The 17,840-nt window shown below is 41.5% G+C and overlaps 2 protein-coding genes across 2 annotated transcripts; both read right to left on the bottom strand.

Annotated features, from left to right (window-relative positions):
- Positions 1 to 4,349: 4,349 nt before the first annotated feature.
- On the bottom strand, positions 4,350 to 5,326 carry LOC121711103 (C-C motif chemokine 4 homolog). Its single transcript, XM_042094434.1, has 3 exons — positions 5,189 to 5,326; positions 4,813 to 4,924; positions 4,350 to 4,708 (listed from the first exon to the last, which is right to left on the bottom strand). Exons 1-3 carry the CDS (start codon positions 5,256 to 5,258, stop codon positions 4,591 to 4,593), a joined length of 300 nt encoding a protein of 99 aa, XP_041950368.1. The 5' UTR covers positions 5,259 to 5,326; the 3' UTR covers positions 4,350 to 4,590.
- A 6,753-nt stretch (positions 5,327 to 12,079) lies between these two features.
- Positions 12,080 to 13,545, bottom strand: LOC121711104 (C-C motif chemokine 4 homolog). Its single transcript, XM_042094435.1, has 3 exons — positions 13,363 to 13,545; positions 12,626 to 12,737; positions 12,080 to 12,516 (listed from the first exon to the last, which is right to left on the bottom strand). The coding sequence occupies exons 1-3, from the start codon at positions 13,430 to 13,432 to the stop codon at positions 12,399 to 12,401; spliced, it is 300 nt and encodes a 99-aa protein (XP_041950369.1). The 5' UTR covers positions 13,433 to 13,545; the 3' UTR covers positions 12,080 to 12,398.
- Between the last annotated feature and the right edge of the window lie 4,295 nt (positions 13,546 to 17,840).

The raw sequence follows: 17,840 nt of genomic DNA on the forward strand, positions 1-17,840 counted from the left end.
TGCTATTGGTTAGGGAAGTGCACAATAAAAACTACTTTACAAAAACACTGCATAATGTCTTAAGATCTATTAGCCTCTTCCATTATAGCGTCAGACCATGGATTTGTATCTGGATGCAGCAAGAGATGCATAGAAGGGATGGATATATGCTGGCTATTAGCCCTCCTGTCCTGTTGTGTTTGTTTCATGTTTACTAGTTTTGCATTAAGACTTGTTAGAAATCCATAGTAACACATATTATTATCATCTTAGATTTCTTTGTCAAGCAATGCTGCTGGATTTGTCCATTTTCAAGTAGCACTAATTTCTGTAGGTATACAGTAGGAAACAGTGTCACTTAGAGGACATCTGGTCAAAGTCAAAGGTGATACAACAGAGAGCAGTGTAAATTATATTTTCTGATTGCTTAAGCACATTTTTTGTAACTATTGGCTATTTTTGCAAAACTCTACACACCTTTCACCAAATCAGCAAAACATTGTAGTTCTCTTGCAAAAGCGAACACACCTTGCTTAACTCTTCACACCTTCATACAAATGGTGTATCAAACAGTAAACACAAGCCATCACAATAATAAGCACACAATATGCCAACTACACACTGATGGTATGAATAAAAAACACACCTGGCTTTTGCTTTCTCTATGCACAAGGTAGGCTATGTCAGTTTGAGGTCATACTTTTGTCATAGTTCTGTAAACATACAGGGATCCAAACTTCAAGTATTGGTGTTTATTTACACACATCAAAACAAACACAAGTGTGTTTTTCCAAGTCAAAACACAAAATAGCAATTTTACTGAGAAAAAAAAAATCAGTCTATAACGTGTCGTATCTCTCAAAATTGTGTCTACATCACATGCAATGTCCTCTAGTCCAAGGCACCGGGGAAAATATATTCTGGAATGCCGCAGGCCTGACATGAAACCTGATTTTTGTTGCCTTTAAAAGGGCTATTCCTTACTCTTCTTACTCTTCCTCTTCCTCCTCCTCATCTTCCTCTTGCTCCTCCTTGTCTTCTTCCTCTAGCTTCACCTCCTTGTCCTTGTTTTCCTCTCCCTCTCGCTTCTTCACCTCCGCGTCCTCTTCCTCCTCCTTCTTCACCTCCACGTCCTCTTCCTCCTCCTCTTCCTCCTACTTCTACACCTCCACGTCCTCTTCCTAGGCCTCCTCTAATTCTCACTCTTCTTACTCTTCCTGCTCCCTCCATTGTACTCCACACGGACAGCCTACCTGTGGCTTATTTACACTGCTTAGGCTGATTGCAGAATGAACTAATTATCTAAAACAGTTTTCATGATGTGACAGTATGCCAGACAGTTGGCAAAATAGTGTAAATAATAGGCATACATGTGTATAGTTTTGCTAGGAGTGTGTTGATCATTTGGATATTGAGTGTAAAGCAGAGTTATGTTTACAGTTCTGCAAAAAGAGTACTGTGCAGTGGATTGTGGATTGTACCTACAGTTTTGCAAAGTGTGTGTTACAAAATTGCAAACTGAGTGCAAAGCAGTGTTTGTGCTTTTAGTTTTGCAAACTCAGTGAGTGGTTTTGTTACATTAATAGTTTTAGAAATTGTGCTATAAGAATCACGGTTAGCGTTTAAGCATTCAGAAAAAAAACTATAAGATATGTATGTAGGTTTTTGTTGGAGAGATGAGAATGCAGATCAATAAATATTCAGCAAAAAAAATAAACAAAAATAATAAACCTTAAATCATCGGTGGAAACGGGCTCTGAATTTCTGTGGAGCAGCTATGGGAACTCAGCTCCTGCACCTCTGAGCCTCTAGAGCAGGGGTCCCCAACCTTTTATGTACCATGGACCGGTTTGATTCCCATTTTTTTTTCATGGACGGGGGGGGGGTTCCATGTTCCATATGTGTTGTGCATGCATTACTTGAAAAGAACTACAGTAGCTCCACTTGTATGAACAGTGAAGGTAACGAACTCTTAAAAATGTGAAAAACGTGAACTTGAAGAAGTGAAAATTTAACAATATGAACTATGAAAATTTAACAACTTGAAGCTACATCTATCATGTGTGGTGAACATGCTTAACAAAATATGGTAACAAAACATGGGAACTAAACGTGCATTACGAATATAGTGGGAGCCCTGTGCTTGTTTCCCTGCAACAAGAAGGTTTCATCTGGGGGTGATGGAAGACAGTGACGCCCTCAGTGTGTTTGAAATGTCCAGTCGATTGCGCAATTTGGTCTTACAGTAGTTGCAGTCATTGCCGAAAACCCGGCCTCGCATAGATACGTGGTGGGAAATTGTAGCAACGTTTTCAGCGCTTTTACGGCTATCTCGGGATATTCTGCTTTGGGTTTCATCCAAAAACCCGCCAGAGAGGTTTCCTCATAGCCTACACAGTCTTAAGACCACCGTCATTTGCAATTTCGATCTTCCTCCTGCGCTGACAAGTTAGGACTATTCGGGATATTGACAAATGGGTTGCGGACCCACTCATTGGTTTGCCGTGGATCTTTGGAGGATGAGAAGTAACGCTCAAACTCATTTGAAAGCGCAACAAGGTGATCGCGCACCAGCTGCGAGAGAGAGGGCCCTGCCTCAGTCTCTCCCAAAACCCCCACTACTGTTTGGAACATATCAAATACACCCCGATCCACTCGTCGTCCCCGCAAATCAAGCTTGGCTTTAAATGCAGCGACTTTATCTGCCAGTTTAAATACAGTCGTCATTCTCCCCTGGAGTGACAAGTTGAGGTCATTAAGCGACCCGAATATGTCACATAGGTAAGCGAGTTTTGACACCCAGTCCTCATCACTAAAATATGCAGCTAACGGTGACTTTTTTTCTGTAAGAAATCTCTGCAGCGGCTCTCGCAACTCTCTCTGGCCAGTGACCTGCAACCAATCAACTTGGATAGCGTACCACGGTGACCCATTCACCCTCTCTAACAACTGTGCCTCAATATCCTCTGACATATCATCAATTCGTCTATGGACAGTGCTTGCAGAAAGCGGTACCTGAGCTATTTTTTAGCTGCAGCCTCCCCAATGAGTTCATTGCACATGTCTTTAGCAGCAGGCAGAATTAACTCTTCCCCAATAGTAAAGGGCTTCTTACAATCCGACTAGCCACTACAGTATGAGGCTTTTAGCGCAGCCACGTTCACCGATGTGGTTGCTTTACGCACTAGTTTTTTGTCCTTCTTGCTCGCGTTTCTTACGCTCAAAAAACTCAAGGGGTTTGTCTTTAAGTGTAGGTTGCTTGGACTCTAGATGTCGAATTAGCTTTGATGGTTTCATTGCTTCGTTTGACAACTTATCGCCAAATACCACACATAAAGGACTTGGTGCATGCGAGTCACCGGTCTCTGCGAAACCATATTTTAAATATGACTCGTCATATTTCGTATTGAATGACCCCTTCTTTTTCTTTGAGGTATCTGGCTCACCATCGTCAGTGGGTATTATTGCGAATGTGACATTATTGCGAATTAAATTGAGTTTATTTAGTTTGCATGCATTTTTTTTTTAAACTCATGTCGTAGGCTACGGCCCGGTTAGGAATGTCCCTCGGCCCGGTAGTTGGGGACCGCTGCTCTAGAGGGCGCTACTGCCCGTCTACAGGGCAAGTTGATTGGGTGAGTGTAATGGTGTGTCTGACCTAAAAGACAGTGTGCAGGTGGCCGTGCATCGAAATAATTTATTAGTGCAGTGTCACATTCGCTCTGAGCACGCACCTAATATTGCTATTGATGCCCTGGTGAAACCTATGTGATTCCTCACACCATGATAATCTTTATTGTGCTTTTTCAAACACTTGTGATGTTGTGTGACTTTCTTGTGACCTAAAGGAAGTGTAGATGTGCTTCTCAACTTGAGAGCATTCTAAAAGTAATCTCTCTCGGTCACAAATACTTTGATTAGTACCTGTTGAAAATAAAACACATACAGGCAGGAGTGAGAATCTTTTTCTTCACATGGTTTGTAAAATCCCACATCACAAACATAGTTTTTGTCATAAGCTCTGATAAGCTTTTTAAATGATCTCTTTGGCTTCACACTATGTACACCCACAATACCCAGTTATAACCACAAACCACTCTGTGCGAATGAACAGCAAAGTGCTCTACTAACAGGAAATGCAGCTGTGCAGAAATAGCACGATACAGACAGATAAAGAGGTCGCTGGTTCAAGCTATAGTGATTAAAATTTTCATTTTCAGTACTTTAATGTATGTTTGGAAAAATGTTTCTTCCTTTGTCCCAACAATTAAAATATGCATTACCTTTGGCACCTGTCCTGTATCACCTCAGCATGCATCACATGATTATGAATAAACAGAAATCCAAAAGGAATCCACAAAGGCCAAAGATATTGTAAAATAGATTTATTAATATAAGCTGAAGAGGAATACAGAAGTTTCTACAAGCTTACTAATGTGCAGGTCTTGCTGTGCTGCCCAGCAATTAAAAAAGAGTATTTTTGTGCAAAACAAAGCATTTGAGTTACAGGTTGTTACATTCGCTGTAACTCTTTTGAGCTGGTGTGTACACTGATGTCTCAGGGCGGAGGTGAGCATAGCAAGGAGCTTAGGGCTGGTCTGTGGTCACATGCTAAGGAGATCTAGTGGGGGCTGGGGTACCAAACAGGTCGTCCAGTTTATCCATAATGTCCTGGACTTGCTTGGCCTCTGGGTTGGCGCACAGTTCTTTGCCCTTCATAGTGATGAGGCTTAAAGAAAATCAAGAGCAACATAAAGACAAAGTAAGTATCAAAAAATGAAAAAATAATAAGAAAACACAGGAAATGCTGATAGCAAAGTTAAAAACACTCACATCACAGCACGTTTGGGGCAGCTGGGGTGGGTGACTTTATATTCTTTTATGGCTCTAACTGGAATCGTCTTGCCATAATAATTAAAACAACATTTATCTGGACCAGCAGCCGCTACAATAGAATTTCAGTTTGTTAGACAATTAGAAGACTACATGTATGCTGTACATGTACAGACTATGAGCGTGCACAGTAACACACAAAGAAATATATTCACACACGCAAATGGATTTTTGCTTTCTGAAATCATGAGCACACATTTATGCAAATATACTACACATTTATAAATGTAAACAGTATTGTGTTGATCAATTTATAATAGTTTAGCTAAACACAAGTTCTGAACAATTTAGAAAAATAAAATATTTGCCAACTTACGCTGGCTTTGTCCCTGGGAGCAGAGGGCCAGAACAAGGACAGCAACAGTAACAACACAGGACAGTTTCATCTTCACGTCTTCAGATGTCCTCAGAGGGGATGCAGGTGTCCAGAAGTGTGTCACACACTGTCTGGGGCTTTTTGAACACAGCTTGTGTCAGAAGAGGCTAGTGTGTAGGACAGCCCACTTTCCACTTTGCAGAGAATGAACTTTCCCTGCCCATTAGAAAGACTCCATCATCAGTACCACTTGGAGGGGGGCCGGGGTGGGGGGGTGGGGGGCAGGGTTGACACATCAGAGGATTTTTGGGCAAGAGGCAAAGCTTGTGTGAGAGAGTTTGTGTGTTTGTGTGTGTGTATGTCTGTGTGTGTGTGTGAGAGAGAGTTTGTGTGTGTGTGAGAGAGAGTTTGTGTGTGTATGTATGTGTTATGTGTACTGTATGTGTTTGTATGTATGTGTGTGTGTGTGTGTGTTTGTGTGCTAGTGTGAGTGTTTGTGTGCTAGTGTGTGTGTGTTTGTGTGCTAGTGTGTGTATGTGTGTTTTTGTGTGCTAGTGTGTGTGTGTGTGTGTGTGTGTGCGCACATGCACATGTGTCTGCATGTGCAGCCCAGCTTCCTGTTTCTACCCCCTCCTCATCTTTGACGCAGCTCTTCGTCGACACAACTACAAGACGGAAACACAGCAGCACATGGAAATCACCTTCTGCCACACATCATGTGTCCTTGCTTGGTCACGCCATGATGTACCATGTTTAGTCCATGAGAACTGGAAATGGCCATATACTATCTATGTCCATCTCGATGACACAGCACAACACAGCACATCTTTGGAATCCAGACAGGATCTAAAACATTGGGACAGGTCAGGGTCATATCTATTTCACTGATCACTGCTATCAGGGTTCAGTACCTCATACATCGTATACCACATCATACCAACAGTACTACACTGTTTCAGCAATATATTGCACAGTATGCATAAATATTGGCACTATGATATTATCTACAAACATACATTTCTGCAATGAAAGCCCTTAACAAGTGGTTAGGTGACCTACATCTGTCTTTCATAGTATTTCTAGGGTTATTTTACTCCCAGCTTTACAAATATGGTGTAACACATAAGTATGCACATACAAGTATTATGAGTATGAGTGAGACATCAAAGCACAAAATTGAAATGCTTGACCCACATAACCATACGTACTGTATATCACTGTAATATATTTTATCACAAGGATCTTACAAACACTTGCCACATTGCTTACCTTTCATTTGGGTGCTGTTGGATTCTTTGAACTCAAATAAAGCTTGACAGGTGAATCAGGATCGGTAATAAAGTAATTTATTGTAAATGGTAAAACAATGAAAAGCAAAGAAAATTGGGTTACACTTTACTTGACAGTATTGACATAAGATTGACATGACTCTCATGAATGTGTCATAAACAAGTCATAAACGTTTATGACATAACGCTTGTCATTAAGTGTTATTTGGTTTTTGTCATAACAAGATAGGGTTAGGGTTAGGTTAGGGTTAAGGTTAGGGTTAGGATTAGGGTTAGAGATTAGGATTAGGGTTAAGGTTAGAGTTCATGTGTCATGACAGTGTCATGTCACTCTTATGTCGATACTGTCAAGTAAAGTGTTACCGAAAAGTGTGTGCGAACAGTGTGATTCGCACTTGCTTTTATACAGTAGTTCTCTTTATTTCTTTTCCTTTTTAATGCATGGTGTATGTTATGTCTGTCTTGTCTGTGTTTTCTGAATGGACCCTGCGTCAGGGCTGTAGTACTCAAATCCGGTCTTGGTCTTGAGTCCGGACTCAAGACATTTTTTTTATGGTCTCGGACTTGTCTTGTACTCGCTGGTATTTGGACTCAGACTTGTCTTGGCCTCGGCCACTGATCTTGCAAGATGTTCTACTTGGTCCAGGGTGGGCTTAAAATAAATCTATTTTTCTAAATTAGAAATCATTGATTATCTGACCATGATCAGACAAAATAAATGTTTAATTTATTCAAAATCCACCCATTGTGGCTGTGTCTTGGCATTACAGAACTCATCTTTTATGTGAAGAAGTATAACCTAACAGTGTAAAAAGAAGTAGTTCAGAAAACAATTACATACATAGGTAAGTGGTGTTAAGAATGAGTTTTTTCAGCCTCGTTTTGGACTTGGTCTTGTCTTGGACACTCAAACCACTTTTGACTACAGCCCTGCCCTGAGTCGATGATGATGATGATGATAATAATGATGAGTGTACAGCACACATCAGAATAAATATAAAAATTCTACAGCGCTTGTATGTGTTATGTGGTTAAAGCGACCACTCATCCTGTGAAGAACACATGCCTGAAACATATCTCGCCAGGAAGGCAACGACACCAGGCCCCGCTAATGGCTATCGCCCTCATGGCGACCCATGACCCAAAGGCATCTAGGTGGGAAGCTACCCTGGCTACAACGCTGCAGTGAGCCACACGCTGTACAAAATGGGGAGGTGAGGGGGGACCAGAAAGGCAATGACACCAGGCCAAAGATTGTTAAGGCGGAGCAAGATACTTCGTTGTAGTTCATGTCTATGGGCACAAAATGGGGATCGAATCGTGTCTGTATGAAGAGGCGTGTCGATGACGTATTGATGAGCGTACGTTGCAACAGGCCAAAAGCAGTGCAATAAATAACTGGCGCACACCTGATATAAGGTCAGTTTTCTCCAGACTGGAATGCTCGAAAATGCTAAAAAGGTCATTTAAATGTTTAGAAAGGTTTGAGGATCATGAAAACATGCCCAAAATTCACATTCTTAACTGTATAGAACCAAGATCTTAGTATGTGGTGAAATTCTGAGCTATGGCCATAGACTTAAATGGAGCAGTCGCCGCCTCTGCTCTGCATTAAGGGGGATTTCGACCCCCCCTTGTGCGATCCGGGTTCCCGGAAGTGGCTCCTGATGAAATATCTTTGGCTCCTGATGAAATATCTTGCTCCACCTTAACAATCTTTGACCAGGCCTCGCTAAGGCCAGGCCTAGGCATCTAGGTGGGAAGCTACCCTGGCTACAACGCTGCAGTGAGCCACACGCTGTACAAAATGGGGAGAGGGATTGGGAGGGGGGGGCAACATTCACAGAACATACTAACCTGACCTACCTCCCAGATGGTTTGGGGTACCTGAAGCAAAGGCTGCTGTTTCGTCTCTCCTGTCTCATCAACCACACACACAAAGCCCCCAAAAGAAAAAAACAGAATAGCCTACACGTCTCTACCTTAATGAAGTGTAATCCTGCCGACAGTACGCCAAAATGTGGCAGATTCAAAAGGGGAAAGTTGTAGCTGACTACGCCACCTAGGGTATTTGTTACCACTAGGAAGTAACAGTCACCAATTCACATTAACCTTGCTAATTGGCAACACAGGTTCGACACATGCAGGGCAGAGACGTGCTTTTAGAAAAATATATATAGTTATTATAAAAATGGAGCTACATGATTTAACATGACATAATAGACAAGACAGGGACTTGATCACTGGTGGAACAGAGAGAGAGAGAGAGAGAGAGAGAGATTGATCATGCAATTTACACTGCACTGCAAACAAGTTATGACACACAACTCACACTCGCACTGCAACATATGACGAAAATTCACGTCAGACACACAAGGTGAAACCAGGGAAACTAGTAGGCTTATGCAAGACTCCCCCACTTTAAAGCTGCAGTTGGCATGACGTTTTGCATATTCACTGAAACCAACACTATGCCCCAACAGAACAACATAAATCAGTCGGTTTTAGAAAAAAACCTGCACTTCTACCTCCACCTAGAGCCTGTTATTTGTTTGGCAAAAATCCACAGCTCCCGGTTCTTCTGGTCCAATCAGAGCAGGGCTGTGTGAGATCTGACTGTCAATCACAGTCTGGTGCAGTCTTATCTGGGGTGCACTGACGAGCACAAACTCAATGAGAGGGTGCTTGGTGGTAGTGGGGGAGGGGCATGAGAGTTGAAAACATTCAATATTTTGGCTAAGTCCCCTCAATCTGTCAGACTTGCCAACTGCAGCTTTAAGACTGTTAGTCACCCGTTAAGGCCCCCTGTTTCTTGTCAAACAGAACTGAGACAAACAAATAACAAGACACAAAATACAATTACTGCACAAAAAAAGAAACATCCAGAGACAAAACAGCAGCCCTTAGGTGACTGCGGGCAATGCACCAATGGCCAATCTTCTTCGATGATAAAAATGTGTCGTATAAAAATACAAATGGTATAGTTAGTCCATATAATTATGTGATAAAAAATGCGCGTGGGTCTACACCGTAGGCAAGCATCAGAATGCAGGAGCTTACCTTCGTGCTGCACAGAATATAATCATAACGAGCATCAGAATGCAGGAGTTTATCTTCGTGCTGCACAGAATATAATCTTAACAAGGGACCGGCCCTGTTCCGAACTGAACAAATCACGTCGCCCAGCGGCCGCAACTCCTTAACGCAAAACAGCGATGAGGTGACGCCAGTTACTTAGCCAAACTAGTGCATTTCACCGACAACACCATGATCAGGTCTCCGGAAGTGGAAAAAGGCAGGAGCGCTCGCACGGGAAGCACCTGGCTGCCAATATATCAGTGAAAGGGCTAATGACTGGGCGGGAGAGCAGGACCTGCTTACTGTACAGTACCCTGCTACACTAGCATCCCTAATTCCCTGCTCGTTTGTCAACTGTGAAGAACTGTGGCCGTGCCCCTCCTCCTCCACACGCAGTGGACAACGGTACTTCAGCAAACTCGGAACTACAGGTTCTCACCAGGGGCCTATTGCACAAAAGCAGAATTAAGACATCCGGGATAAGTTACTGAGCTGCGCTCAATGAATCCAAAACAAGAGCGCACAGGCTTAATTGGTTGCACAACGAGCAAGCCAGGATGAGCAGACACGGATTCATCAAGCCAGGTGAAACCTATCCTGGATAAGTGCGCACTCACGGCTCCCTCAAATAGACCCCGCCACCGATCACAGATTCACTGATTCACCATGGCAACTAGAGTGGCTTCATTGCTTCTTCTACGGTGTGAAGTAGGTAGCGATAGCCTTTTCACAACAGCAACAAACAGCAACACCTCTGTTTAGGAGAATATTGCAACTAGTGCCGCGACCACCACACGCAAAATGGTTAGGCACTCCCGTGACGTCACATTGTCGCATGACAGGTCAGGAATGGCGATATGTAAAAGTTAATTAATGATCACAAACGTTTAAATAATGACAGTGGGTCTAGGTATATGTGATAACAATGTGTAGTGGGCAGTGGAATAACTATTGGTGTCCGTTTGTGGTGACTGCTGACTGAGATAAGGGATGATATTAAATAGATCCTGGAACTTAGCCTGGTCTGAAGCAGGCTAGCTCCACAGAATAAATCGCCATGGTGATTTATACCATAACATATCCTGCTGCCCCCTATCCCGCTTTTGTGCAACTGGATCACGGATAAATTGAGCCAGGATAACCAAGATATCCCGGCTTAATCCCTTATCCTAGTTTTGTGCAATAGGCCCCAGGTCTGTTTGGCTTCCCACTACTCTATCTACACTCAGAGTTAGAACCACAAACCACAGCCACAAGCAAAAGCTCAGCAGCAAAATGCTCCTCTCTCACATACAGGAAATAGCTGCAAACAGTGGCAGACTGGGATCAAAAAACGGCCCTGGCATTTGCAACAACACACGGCCCTAACACATGACCGTGATGTAGGCCTAAAGGATAGGCGAATGGGATAAGTAGCAGTCAGCCGTCATGTTACGATAAAATCTAAAAGTTTAAATTAGTTTAAATTAATTGTCTACCAGATTGAGGTGATAATTCTGATGGATGACGTTGGGAAATGTTTAGTAAGGCCTGTGTGTACATAAAGTGTGCGTGAATTTCTGTGCCATGCTGACAGAAAGTTACTTAAACCAACATTCTGAGTGGCCAACATTCTGAGTGGCCCATTTGACGAGCGACCCTTTCTGGCATGTGCCCAGAATCCAGACGGCCAGTCCGCCACTGGCTTCAAATAGACGGCCAGTCCGCCACTGGCTTCAAATAGCTGTGCAGTAGTAGTCTAGGTGTAGTGACATGTAATTATTTATATGACAGCAATCCATCCTGTGGTCATTGTCGAACTGGGAGACACCAGGGAGAGAAAGTAGCACCAGACAAATGCTGGCAAAGTATGGAGGTGACTGGGAGATTTCAGGTACAGAATAATGATTTACTATTGAGTGGCTGATAAATTTTACCATTTATTTCTCAGTGGCAGCTAGATATTGTGTTGTAGGCCAGTAGTTCTCAACCTTTTTTCAGTGATGTACCCCCTGTGAAATATTTTTTTAGCCAAGTACCCCCTAACCAGCGCAAAGCATTTTTAGTTTAGAAAAAAGACTTAAAACAGAGCACTGTGCCATCAGTGTATAATTGATTAAACTTTGGAACTGGTAAACACATACAAAATTCAAACATTTGGAAAAAAAAAACTATTTTGAACATTTTAAATTTTAATAATCCTTGACTAAATTTATTGCAAATGATTCAAACTAATGTAGTGAAAACAGTGACCATATAACCATTTAAAACTATAAAATGAACCATTTAAAACATTTATATTTTAAAATCTCACGTTCCCCCTGGAGTGCCTTCACGTACCCCCATTTGAGAACCACTGTTGTAGGCTAGATTATCTGGCGAATTTCCAAGCTAGGAATTTCTAACAACTACTCTACAGTCATTGCTAATGTGTCCTCCAACTTTATTGTTGTGTTTCTTTCATCGCCCTGTCAATTACAGTATGAGCTACGCATCATATATGCCAAGTGTGCATTGCTACATGGGACAAAAATAGCTTTTTTATCTATACGGCTCATCTTGAACAGATACTCTTCCAGAAATACGAAAGCAGAAAAGACAGAGTATGTTTGTGCAAAATAAAGCAGCTGAATTAAAGGTTGTTACATTCACTGTAACTCTGAGGTGCAGAGTAGTTAAGCAATAAACCCCGAGAGGCCGTAGGTTACACTGAATTTAGAACTTAGCCTTAAACCCAGCTGTTCTAAATTCAGTGGCTAATTGCTTTTCTGGCAGAATTTCATAAAATAAAGGCACAGCATTTCATCTATTTGAATGGTTGCCAAGCAACGTTGAGACACAGCTACTTTAACTTTTGCATCAAGTTAAGGAGAATCGGTGGGGGCCGGGGTACCAAACAGGTCGTCTAGTTTCTCCATAATGTCCTGGACTTGCTGGACCTCTGGGTTGGCGCACACTTCTTTGCCCTTCCTTGTGATGAGGCTTAAAAAAAATCAAGAACAGTATGAGAACCAAACAAACATCAACAAAATGAAAAAGTAACTTAATTGGTAAGTACTGTAGGGCTGTTAGTAAAGTGAGAAATACTTACATCACTGCCTTTGTGGTGCAGCTGGGGTGAGTAAGATAGTACCGTATTATGGCTTTAGGTGGAATTGGCTTGCTGTAATATTTAAAACAGCATTTATCCGGTCCATCAACATCTGAAATAAAATGTGAGTGTTATTAGGCAGTCAGAAGACTAAATGTATGCTGTATATGCCAATACAAGCAAAGACGTGAACATACACAGTAACACACACACACATGCAGAGGTGAATCAACTGCTTAGTGTCATATTGATTATTGCTTTCATAAATCATGAACACACCACCACATTTCTGCAATTTGAAAGCATACTACACAATTAGAAAAGAAGACAGTTTTTTTTTTAAATTCAATTTATATTCTGTTTCCATAGCTATACATACTAGTATAAGTATATACAGGATACTCTTTTGATCCCGTGAGGGAAATTTGGTCTCTGCATGTATCCGTGAATTAGTGAAACACACTCAGCACACAGTGAACACACTGAGGTGAAGCACACATTAATCCTGACGCAGTGAGCTGCCTGCAACAACAGCGCCGCTCGGGGAGCAGTGAGGGGTTAGGTGCCTTGCTCAAGGGCACTTCAGCCATTCCTACTGGTCGGGGTTTTAAACCGGCAACCCTCCGGTTACAAGTCCGAAGCGCTAACCAGTAGGCCATGGCTGCTCCCGTAGTATAACTAACACAATTATGAACAATTATGTACAGCTTAGAAAAAAATAATAATGTCAAACTTACTCTGGCTTTGTCCCTGGGAGCAGAGGGCCAGAACAAGGACAGCAACAGCAACAACACAGGACAGTTTCATCTTCACGTCTTCAGATGTCCTCAGAGGTGATGCAGGTGTCCAGAAGTGTGTCACACACTGACTGTCTGGGGCTTTTTGAACACAGCTTGTGGCAGAAGAGGCTAGTGTGTAGGACAGCCCACTTTGGAGAGAATGAACTTTCCCTGCCCATTAGAAAGACTACATCATCAACATTACTATACAGTAGGTGGTGGAGGGGGAGGGGGGGGTGGTGGATAGTTGAGGTATTGGAGGGTGATACAATGGGGCCAAACAGTGTTGGTGTGTTAGCATTTGTGTGTAAGAAGAAAGAGAGAGAGAGAGAGAGAGAGAGAGAGAGAGAGAGAGAGAGAGAGAGAGAGAGAGTGTGTTTGTGTGTTAGAGTGTGCGTGTTACTCCGTGTGTGCCTGTTTGTGGAGTGTGTGTGTGTGTGTGTGTGTGTGTGTGTGGTTTTGTGTATTAGTGCATGTGTGTGTGTGTGTGAGGAGAGAAAGAGACAGTGCGTGTGTATGTGTGTGTTAGTGTGTACTGTATGTATGTATGTGTGTTTGCGTGTGTGAGAGGGAGTTTGTATGTGTGTGTGTGTGTGTGTGTGTGTGTGTGTGTGTGTGTGTGTGTGTGTGTGTGTGTGTGTGTGTGTGTGTATACTGTACGTGTGTTAGTGTGCTGGTGTGTATGTGTGCCTGCATAGCAGCCCAGTTTCCTGTTTCTACCTAGTTTCTACCTAGTTCTTCTATTTGGAAATGGCCATATACTGTCTATGCCCACCTCACAGACACAGCACAACACAGCACAGCTTTGGAGTCCAGACAGGATCTAAAACATTGGGACAGGTCAATCTATTTCACTGATCACTGCTATCAGGGTTCAGTACCTCATGTATACTACATCCTAGCAAAGTACTACACTGTTTAGGCCATATATTGCACTGTATGTATAAATAGTGGCACTATGATATTATCTACAAACATACATTTTTGCAATGAAAAAAGTGCACACTCATTTTTTTAAAGCCCTTGAGGAAGTGGTTGGGTGACCTACATCTGTCTTTCATAGATATGTATTTCCAGGGTTATTTTACTCCAAACTTTACAAACTTTAACCCTTGTAAGGTGTTCATATTTGTGTTACTCAGCCAACATTCCCGAGTCTGATAAACCCACCACATTATTATGCTTTTAAATTAATACAGCTATAACAATTTCTGTAAAAAATTGTATCAGATGTTTACTTTAGGTCAACTAATAATGATATAGACATCATTTATGGTTCATACTTGCCATTTACTCCTGTGAGATCACATTAAGGATTTTCGTTTTTTGTGAGAAAATGAGGTAATTCAGTTATAAACAAGGTAAAAAAAAAATATGCTTATGTCTTAGAACCTACTGTAATCAGAACAGTGTAAATGCTTGAAATGTAACAATTTTGTAACTTTATGTGTGAATAGCAGGTGCGGAAAGACAACAATCGCCACAGACCCGAACACCTTACAAGAGTTAAGATATGGTGTACTGTAAGTAACACATACTGTAAGTTAGTATAACAACAAGTATTGATACCAGTAAGTATGAGTAAGACAGTATGAGTGAGACATCAAAGCAAAAACCAGAAAAACTTGAACTATGAAATGTATATCACTATAATAAATTTTATCACAAGGATACAGCTGTTGCCACATTGATTATCTTTCATATAAGTGCACATGTTAACCCTCCTGTTTTGTTCGCGGTCAAATGTGACTGATTGACAATTCTTTTCTCTCAAAAATATTGTTAACTTATTCTGACCATCATGAGGCTCATTGACTTGAATACAGGGCATCTGAACACACAAAACAAATTTTGATAATTTTATAACAATTTGAGTGTTTTATTTAACTTAAGAACACCCATGTGTATTTCCGGTCAAAAATGACCGGCCATTAGAAATGAATGGGTGAGAAAATGGTCAATGTATAAAATTGAGTCTAGGCACATACTTATTGATCAGATGGACTGCATACAGTATGTGCTTCTGTACATTAAAACACACACACAAACACACCCTCACTCCCCCTATGCCAGCCCCCACTGGAACCTTTTCCCAATAGAATCTTCCCCTATCTGACTTGCATGAGCTCAGGTCAGTGAGGCCTGCAGGCCATAAATAGCAAATGGAAGTACAAAACTGGTTATATCCAATAGAACACAAGTTGATACAAAGGTCTATCACAACATTACATAATAATATGTGTGTTGTTACTCTGGATTTATAACAAGTTATAATGCAGTGGTCATTTTTGACCGGGAACACAAAACTAGTAAACATAAAACGAACACAATAGGAGGGTTAAGAGGTTAGAGCAGCCACTCAGGTGGTGTGAGACACAGGTGTGAACCACAGTTTGAATCTCTATGGGGCAGCGTGTTATTACGGACTATTTTTGTGTTTTCTGAATAGACCCTGAGTCGTTGATGATGATGGTGATGATGATGATGATGATAGTGTACAGCACACATCAGAAAATATGAATGAATTGAATTTCCACCGGGGATCAATAAAGTATCTATCTATCTATCTATATATCAAAATTCTACAGCACTTGTTTGTGTTATGTTATATGGTTAAAGCGACCGCTCATCCTGTGTAGAACACACGCCTGAAACACATCTCGCTCTGGGGCAGTGGGTCATTAAGGCCTATTTTTCAGCCTTTGTCCCCGTTAAAAATTCTTTATGTCTTTATGTTATGAATCATTCTCCTAGTGTCCAAGTTTCGGTGCATGATGTGACACCCTTGCCCACTGTGTGTCTGCCATGCTGTACCAGTGTCTAAGGTTGAGTTTGAATAAAAGGCATAGAGCAGTGGTAGTGTATTGGCTACACAGCTGGGCTAACATGCAGCAGAAAAGAGAAGTTGTGGTCTGGTTGTCGGCTACCACCATTGGGCACTTGAGCAAGGCACTTAACCTCAAGTTGCTCCGGGGGGACAGGCCATGTAATAACTGACCTCTGTAAGTCACTTTGGACAAAGGTGTCAGCCAAATAAATAAGTGTTGTATATAATAAAAAGTTGCCTGGGGGGTTTATTTTCCGGGCCAACAGAGAACCGGTTCCATTCAGAGTGCTATGAATCTTGGTGCTATCTACCAACTTTGAACAGAACCAAGGATGCGTCATCGACAGAGGTTGCTGCGTGTACAACTGCAGAATGACACGCCCACTCCAGTTTCACAGGGAAAAAAAACAGTTATTTTCTGGTGCCAGCTAACCGACTAACTTTTCAGGTTCCAAACCAAATTGTTTTTGGTTGAAATGCTTTAAACATTTAAACATCTGGAGCATGTACCACAACGGAGTTGGTTCTCTCTTGGTGGAAAAGGTCTAAGAGACCGTGGTGCCTTGATGTGTCAGCACTTCTCTCTGTGAGCAGCAGGAAGGGAGATACCAGTGCGCCTCCTCACCTCTGTAAAAATGAACTATCAAAGCAACGAGATCCCTGTGAAAACCTTGTTTTTAAAACATTTTTTTTGGATGTTTACATGTATGTCCGGCATTTTTTTTTTTTTTTAAACAAACATACATATACAAAAGAGAAAAGAAATAAAGAGGAGTATAATAACAACAGTAATAATATACATACATATGTATATTAAAAAACAAACCTTGTTCTCTATCATTTTCATGGGTACTTGCTTAGGAAGCCCATTATGGTATTTTAATCCAAAACTAGCAAATAACTTGCTATTACAGAACAGGGAATTTTGCATACATTGACAAAAATGGATGCATTTTCAAAGTCAAAAGTCTGCTTTATTGTCAATTTCTTCACATGCCCAGACATACAAAGAGATCGAAATTACGTTAACATTTTATATCATAACAGAGATAATTCATCAACCATCTCTGATACATCAACCTTAACTCACACACTTGGACAGAAGATGTAACATTGTGGATGTACAGTAGCTTCTGAGTCTGGGCCATAGGTCTGGGCAGACTCTAACGGGCTCTATCAGTCATAAACAAAATAGATACATGCAAGAGTGAAAATGTATGTTAAGAGCCTATTTTCATGTGGTTACAAACCCACATCAGGAAAACAATTTTGTTTTTCATCAGTTCTGATGAATTTTACTAGGTCTGTTTGGCTTCACACTACTTTATCTACACTCAGAGTTAGAACCACAAACCACAGCCACAAGCAAAAGCTCAGCAGCAAAATGCTCCTCTCTCACATACAGGAAATAGCTGCAAATAGCTGTGCAGTAGTAGCACCTAATGGCTTTGCCTGTACTGACAAATAATGAAGTTGGTTAAAACTAGTGACAATGAATTAAGCACAGAAACTGAGATATGAAGCCAAAATACATTTATTAAAACCTGGCCAGAGTAATATTGTACAGAAGAGTGATTCTCAGGTCTATTACTCAAGCTTATTATCTATA

The sequence above is a fragment of the Alosa sapidissima genome, chromosome 6, assembly GCF_018492685.1.
Source record: "Alosa sapidissima isolate fAloSap1 chromosome 6, fAloSap1.pri, whole genome shotgun sequence".
NCBI classification, from domain to species: domain Eukaryota; kingdom Metazoa; phylum Chordata; class Actinopteri; order Clupeiformes; family Clupeidae; genus Alosa; species Alosa sapidissima.

What these genes read in the sequence shown, in the direction of transcription:
- LOC121711103 (XM_042094434.1), bottom strand. Translation starts at nt 5,258, where the DNA reads ATGAAACTGTCCTGTGTTGTTACTGTTGCTGTCCTTGTTCTGGCCCTC. An exon ending in CTCCCAGGGACAAAGCCAGC is followed by an intron (nt 4,925 to 5,188) that starts GTAAGTTGGCAA and finishes ATTCTATTGTAG; the next exon opens with CGGCTGCTGGTCCAGATAAA. An exon ending in TGCCCCAAACGTGCTGTGAT is followed by an intron (nt 4,709 to 4,812) that starts GTGAGTGTTTTT and finishes ATTTTCTTTAAG; the next exon opens with CCTCATCACTATGAAGGGCA.
- LOC121711104 (XM_042094435.1), bottom strand. Translation starts at nt 13,432, where the DNA reads ATGAAACTGTCCTGTGTTGTTGCTGTTGCTGTCCTTGTTCTGGCCCTC. An exon ending in CTCCCAGGGACAAAGCCAGA is followed by an intron (nt 12,738 to 13,362) that starts GTAAGTTTGACA and finishes ATTTTATTTCAG; the next exon opens with ATGTTGATGGACCGGATAAA. An exon ending in TGCACCACAAAGGCAGTGAT is followed by an intron (nt 12,517 to 12,625) that starts GTAAGTATTTCT and finishes ATTTTTTTTAAG; the next exon opens with CCTCATCACAAGGAAGGGCA.